Genomic DNA, 7,446 nt, shown 5'->3' on the forward strand with positions numbered 1-7,446 from the left:
GATCCGGGAGCATAACATCTGCGGCATCTGTGAGAACATCTGTTCCTTTGTCTATCTTATCTGTCCGTCTTCTCCCCTTTCATCATTTCTCATGTGGGTCTGCCTTTCTCCCCCAGTTTGACCACCCTTTTGTAGAGGTCCACCGGGTGAGGAAGTTCCGCTTCGAGCCAGAGCGCCACATACTGGTTTCACTGGAAGACCTGAGCGAGCCTGCAACAAAGACTGGCTACAGCACTCCACTTGGCAGCTGGAGCTGCGATGGGGAGATCCTGCCTGAGGTTGCCATTCAAGTCAGGTAAATGACAACAGAATCATGTGTGACTGCACAGACAATTGTGCGACGTAAACTACGAGGCATCATAAGAGATTCAACCAAGGTCTGACTTGTAGAAATACTGCATTTGGCTCAGGTGAGGAATGATGTCATCCAGGTCATGGTAGTCTTAATCTCAGACTCTCAGGGCAGCGTTATAGGTGGCACCTATAATGTTGACACCCCTTCCGAGACTCAAATGATTACAAGATGGGTCATTAACTCTGAGGACCACCTCCAAGCGGAAAATCCCACTAGGGGTTAAATACCTGGGAATATCCGGACCAAAGAAACCTCTGTGGTAAGAGGTTAAACCCCAAAAGGAAGACTTTCAGTACAGTTACATGGTCTACTTAGATGCATATTTGCATACTTGTATAAGATCCTCTGGGTGATTTATAGAAACATTTGGTGACTGCAGTGAACATGTGAAATTGCCTGGAATAGACTAAGGTGTTTAAAAAAAAAAAAAAAAATGAAAAAAGAAAAGAAATCTTTCAAACTTGGGGAAACAAACACTGGAAAAACAATAAAATGCATTTTTATTTATAAGTTGTGATGAATGTTTTGCTCATATATTAGACATTTTAATGCTTTTAAACTCTACTTTGCCTGGTAAAGAGGAGCAAACCTCGATAACTTCTTTTTACCGTCTTATGAAGCTTGTCACTAAAAATGAACTCTGTGCGGCGGAGCGGTAAAGACGGGCCTGGATCACTCGGCATAGATGACGACTGGCAAATGGTTCTGAATTGAAGCACATAATATTGTAGGAGCAGTATAATGGATGAAGTATTGAAATACGTGCAGGGCTCATACCTATTGCATCATCATGGCTGGATATTTGTGGTAAAGACTTTCCTTTTGGGTATTAAGCTGTAATCTTGGCTTAAATTGCCCCAAATGTTCCTGAGTATTATGTCTTAAAGCGTAAGTAGAAACAGATTATGTTCTGTATGCCTGACAACTCTGTATTCACAGTGCACTGAAGTAAAACTCAGATGTACAACTTTTAGCCGCTGCTTTGATCTAAACTGAAATCGTAGAAAAAAGCCTGTGGACTTGGGTGACCGTGACTTTGCCTTTACGCCTTGGTCGTTTATGGCTTTGAAACACCTAAAGGTACTGGGTAGATGGCTGTGAAAAGCTGTTCAGACATGCATGTTCCTTGATCCCAATGGCTTCTGTGAATCCTGGATTTTAGCCATTAAAGATCGAGACATTCAGATCAGCCTTAGATAACTGTTTTTAGTGAGAATTGTTAAACATTAGCATGGTTACATGCCAGAACAGGTCAGCAGACTGATGACCAGAGACCTAGAAGTGTCTAACAGTGCAAGCAAAGAATACCTTTGACTGGCATATTAGAGGGTGGGCAATATACAAAAGGTTTACCTAACTAACGAGATCCTGAAATGTCCTCTAAAGAGCAGCTGCCGCTGACAAAGTGATGACTGCTTAAGTGGACTGAGTTTTAGGATGGTGAACATGGACCTTAGGTTCTAGTCACACAGGCACGGAGACCAGTTGGCAACCATCAGTCGGGAGAGTTTTCCTCAACTGTTTGCAAGTGGTTTCTGGAGTTAGCTGCAGTCACTTTAGTTAACATGGAAGATACCAAACTACTCGACAAGTAGAAAACTGGTTGGGGAATGCACATTTTTTCCTAGTTAGCGGAGATTGCCAGGGACTTACCAACTGGGCTCCAGGCTTAAGTCAGCGGCCCCCAACCTTTTTTGCGCCACAATATTTTCACAAGCTGGCCTTTAAGGAGTTGCGGATAAATACAACAAAATAAAACCAGTACCAGTACCAAAACAAAGAAAATGTATTCATAGCACAAGGGAAAAGACCCAGGGAAACTGAGTTAACGATAAAAACGATCAAAAATAACGAAAAAACCCTGAAAACCATCAATTTCACACCTGAGCCTCAACTCTCATGACCCGGTACCAAACGACTCGTGGACCAGTATCGGTCCATGGCCCGCTGGCCTAAGTGACCGAGGCCTTATTAGGCTGATAACATGTTCGCATGGCAATGCTAGCTTGGCTACAAGCTATCCAAACTTTTAATATCTGTCAGTGACCCATCTAGGGTTAGAGGTACAGGCAAAAGGAAGGGTTTTTAGCAAAGAAACTATAATGCCCAAATCTACAGTTTTACTATTTGGCTAAAAACGAAAGAGGATTCTAGTGGTGTGCTAGATGCTAAGGAGTTATATTAGAAAACTTGAATTTGGAAAGAAAAAGCAGGAAAAAACATGTAGAGGATTTAAAGATCTAACAACGACAATACTCTGTGTGTAGCTAAATTGTCAATATAAAAGAAGGGCTGGTGATAAAGATGTCCTCCTGTGTGGCGAGACAGAAGCGAGAGCAGCAGTGCCATTAGCACCACTAGTGTCCAATAGTTTCTGGTCAGGAGAGTCTTTCACTGTTCCCCGCTGTACAATCTTGGCAACTCAATGGAATTAGCCCCCCTCATTATTCTGGCCCTGTCCACACTTCAGCTTTCCCCACTATCAGATCTCTATACAGCCGGCGTGGCACCGCTTGACGCATCATTTATTTCATGCTCCATTGTACTTTGCCAATGATGCATGGCGCTGTAATGTTGCTAATTTAACGGCCCTCCCCATGTTAAAAGGCTACTCCCCTTTAATTAAAGCAGAAGTCCGTCCTTTTATTGCCTCTTCCTCGCCACTAATCGTTCTTGGAGTGAGCCAGCCAGAGTGCTGCTTGGATAATAAATGGTAATAGCCCGGGTGCGACGGAAGGAAAGTTGGAGGGGGGGAAAAAAGAGTGCCATGTAGGAAGTACATCTTTAGCAAAAGTTAAACTGAAGGCACAACTGTGATAAAGACAAATACTTACAAACAAGCTAAGGTACCTTTTTATGTAATTACAACCTGAAGATGCCTCTGCTTGATTTTGTGTTTTCATTTCATGTATAAATAGAATCTGGAGATAAACCATCATATTAACTGCTGCTTACGCCTCCAAGAAAACAGCAGGTGTTCTGATGTAAATATAGGTATCATTTAGGAGAAAAAGGCACAGGTAGTAATTAAGACTGTACAACACACTGGCCATTTTACAGCTTTTTTTCTGTGCATATACTCCATCTGTTATAGGCGGCACTTTAAAGGTTTCTGCGTGTCAGACTGTCTCTTTCAAGTTTGCGTGTCGAGTCCTAACACAGGGGTGCCATTCCGTTGCTTCTGCGGCCACATGGGCAGTAAAGTCTCACAGAAAAGAACATAGTCATTAAGTTGATGGTTTGTTATTCAGGCTAAATGGTGCATTTTGTGTGTGTCTTTATCTCTGCAGTGTCCAGTGCCAGTTGATCAGGCTGTTTGCCCGTGGTATTGAGGAACAGCAGCAGCAGCAGTGTGTGTCGGACGACCCGTGTACCCTCAGTGCCTTGGAGCCAACCACAGACTTGTCAGTGGATTGAGAGCTGAAGAGGACATTTAGCTGTTCAAAAACAACTTAGTTGAACTTGGCAAAGTTTCCTGGAAAAACACATTCGTCATATCAGTTTAAATCCTAAATGCTGATGTCTCCTTGCCTCCTATCCATGCAAAAAAAAAAAAAAGGGGGAATGAAATTTAACCCTGGAGAAACCATGGGGTCAAATTTGACCCCATGGTTTCCCTAGAAAACCAATGGGCTCTGACCCCATGGGTTCTCCAGGGTTAAAGGTGTTATTTGAAAAATGCAAAGCTAAAAAGCACTTCAGCATCCCATTAAGAGGATGGAACATTTAAATCCAAGGAAAAGTTTCATCACATGTTTTCAAGTCAACTAGTCATTTCCCCTTTGACATTTGGGGCTTTTCAGGTACAAAATTGCCTCATAGAGCTTGAAGTAAGCAGAGATATGATGTGCCTACTGCTGCCACATTGAAACCCAAAATGTCAGGTTTTGTATTTGTACTTTTTGGGAAATTAAGATGTCTAAGCTCAAAGGATCTGAAGCAGGGGAGTCCACACAGACACACGCACAAACAGATGAAACCGGACTTAACTATCCCAGAAGGTCTTTACCCTGCCATGAAGGAGAATATAAATGGGATTTCTCCCTACACAGCATGGACAGAGAACCAAGGAGATGCAGCTCTGTAAGAAGGATGAAGAATAATCCCTGTGAAGTACATTGATAAACTGAAAAGAGTAGAGAAAAAAGTAGCAAGGCTAAAAGGAAAAAACAAATCTCTCCTTTTAGGGGGAAAAGGGGGAAAAAATCATTTCATCTGTGACCCAGGTGGAAGCAGATATGAGCCAGGGGCACTAATGAAAAGGACTGAGTACCCTGCTAATACACTAACAGGACCCCGGTGACTGCTGGGTGATAAGGCAAAGTGGTTGCTAAGTGATTTGGTGTGTCTGAGCACCGCTGCGCTGCACCTGTGGCTCTGAGTTCTGCTCGTCTCTGGCTAAACTACCAACAGTTTAATCATCACCTGGGATTAGCTAAAATTATCCATTGTTAACATCATTAGAGATAATGTATTGCTTTGCTTTGAAATTGGTCTTATTCAGCTTTTTCTTTTTTTTTTTCTTTTTTTTTTTTGTTTGAGGTCAAGCTGGTCTTGATATCGCAGGAGAACGGTCGCCAGCAAATAAGAAGAAGCTTTTATTTTTACAGTGATTATATAAAACTGTGTGTATGGTAATAATACATGAGGGTCCATGTATATGTGGTTAAAGTAAAAGTGGGTTTTCTGCAGGTCCTTCGGGATTCGTGCGTGCGTGTGTGAAGATGCCAGTGATGATGATAATTTGGATTTTATTACTTAGGGGCTCATAGCTGCCATTTTTCAGATGGTGTCTCACCATAGTTGAGATGCTTCAGATTTGTTGTTACTGAGGTTTTTGCAGACACATGATCACGAACAGTGGGATGTTTGTTTGTCCCCCATTTTGGATGTGTGACATTTATGGTTACAACATAGGGTCAAACGAATAAAGCCTTAGTCACACAGACCAGGAGATCAGTTAGTGACTCCCTGGAAACCACCCGTCACTAGGGAAGATATCCCTGACCAGCTGGACAAAACCTCCTTAGCAGTGCTTTGATAGGTAGAAGATATCGTTCACCGGTAATTTGCATGGATTATGCAAGTTTGCCAACTACTCTCCAAGCGGTAGTAAGGCCGTTAAAAGTATGATACGAACCGAAATTGAAGCTGTTGACCTTGTAAAGAAAATCTGCACTTAATTAAATGTGTTTGCTGTAGCACTGAGGCACTTTTACTATGAAGGCAAATATTTTGTTTCTGGTTTGCTTTGCACTTTTGCGAGTTTTGCCGCTTGGCTAGCAGTGAGTTAATATTTATTTTAAAAAAAAGCTGGCATCCTTCATGAAAAGTACAGGCTTGCAACCAAAGAAAATCACTGCTAAAAAGCTCTTGGTTGCCCTCTTTGCAACCAGTTACAAACTATAGCAACTATACGCTAAACTTTTTACTCAGAGATGGGTGGTTGTATCATGTCTAATATGGTAGACCACAGAGAAATATGTGCAGGATGTCTTGTGAGAAATTTTTATAGATGACCAAACGCACAAATGTAACTAATGCAATAATTGGTACCTTTTTTCTGTCAGACATCTTAAAACACATGAACATTTTAGCTTTTAAAAAGCTTGATTTAACGTTATTTTTCATTAACGAGCATTAATTTTGTGTATGTAATGTTCATACAGTATAATTTCAGAAAGATAATATAAAACAAAATTAAATCCCTTTTTAATTTTGTGATGGGAATCTAAAAAGGTAACAAGCCATGGAAGTTAAATCCAAGTTAAACTTTTTAAACCTTTATTTACATTTTTCCACCAATGCTTTTCCTGGTGTTTGGTCCAATTTCTGTGCGCTGACAATTGCATTTTGATTAACTGTCATATCCAGAGTCAAAGGTTAACGCTCGCTATCTTTTCAGATTATCAATCTGATGCTAAATGAATTAGCTCGCCATCTTAGCTGCTGTTGTCACGTAGAAGCTTAAGCACTCTTTATGCAAAGAGAGAGTCAAGCGCAAGACTTTGAAACAGAGCAAAATCTTGTAAAACCATAAATGATGCTACTTTCCAACAGTTATAAAGTAGTTGATGTGAGAACAGGCGCTCTTTCATGTTGGCTCTATGCAACTGGTTGCTCAAGTGCTCACAACTAAAAACAAAGAGATGGTAACATCACACATTACTGGTTACTTGTTGGTTAAACTATTAAATGTAGTTTAAAAAAAAAAAAGGTTTTTGCAACTTTGTCTGGGAATTTTATTGGGATAAAACCACCACTGTGCACTTACTGGGATATGTGCTATTGTATGTTATCACATTAGGGCTTCTTTCTATTGCCTTGCTTAGCTGCCTTGTTTTCATGGGTCCAGTTAGGTGACGGCTGTTTATCAGACTATTGCACTGTGTGCATTACTGTCTGCAGGCAATGAAACTGTTTTTTTTAGTGGAACCCACTAGTGTATGATAAAGATGTAAACTAAATCAAAATATAAAGTTAATTTAATTTTGACTCTTCATACTTTAGTACACACTGTACACAAAACAAGCTGTGATGTAACTAGATATGTTTTATATAACGAAGAACTGCAATAAAGTTGTTTTGAAATCAGATTTTTGAACTCATGGTGCGTCTGATGCCAGTGGTGTTTTATTCCCTTCTTTTTCTACTTCTTAAAGACACACTCTCTCCCACGCATGCACACAAAGGTCAGCGGTCTCCTGATCTGGCTTTCTTACTCTCACTCTTTACCTGTCTCCCTGTATGAGTGGGATTTAATAGGGTGCTGTGATGTGAGTGAGATGTTTCATTAAAGAACATCAGACATCAAAGGTCTCTGCTGATGGAGTGGTATTTCAAGCTGTGCTCATTCTGCCCACAGACTGGATCTTGTTTCTTTTTTGACACCGAGATAGGCAAGTATGGAAATCTAAATTTGGAAAGTAATGTCAGTTAAAATTTCTCACCCTGGGTATGAGTGCAAGTCCACAAATCAAACTTGTCTCAGGTAAAACAGGTTGTAGCAATAGCATGTAATGGATTTATCCGTATTGGGCCCTAGTTTGCTGCTTTTTAAAACTATTCAGGCCGTGCACCGGCTGCATGTG

At 40.9% G+C, this 7,446-nt stretch overlaps 1 protein-coding gene across 1 annotated transcript in view; it reads left to right on the plus strand.

Moving 5' to 3' along the window:
• cerk (ceramide kinase) overlaps nt 1-6,951 on the plus strand; it is a 49,950-nt gene extending 42,999 nt beyond the window's left edge. Inside the window, exon 13 of the mRNA XM_042217855.1 lies at nt 3,646-6,951. Coding sequence (XP_042073789.1) covers nt 3,646-3,772 — 127 coding nt within the window. The 3' untranslated portion in view covers nt 3,773-6,951. The remainder of the gene's footprint in view (nt 1-3,645) is intronic.
• The last annotated feature ends 495 nt before the right edge of the window (nt 6,952-7,446 follow it).

The sequence above is a fragment of the Haplochromis burtoni genome, unplaced genomic scaffold (assembly GCF_018398535.1).
Source record: "Haplochromis burtoni strain Fernald_Lab_line unplaced genomic scaffold, NCSU_Asbu1 Contig_14, whole genome shotgun sequence".
NCBI classification, from domain to species: domain Eukaryota; kingdom Metazoa; phylum Chordata; class Actinopteri; order Cichliformes; family Cichlidae; genus Haplochromis; species Haplochromis burtoni.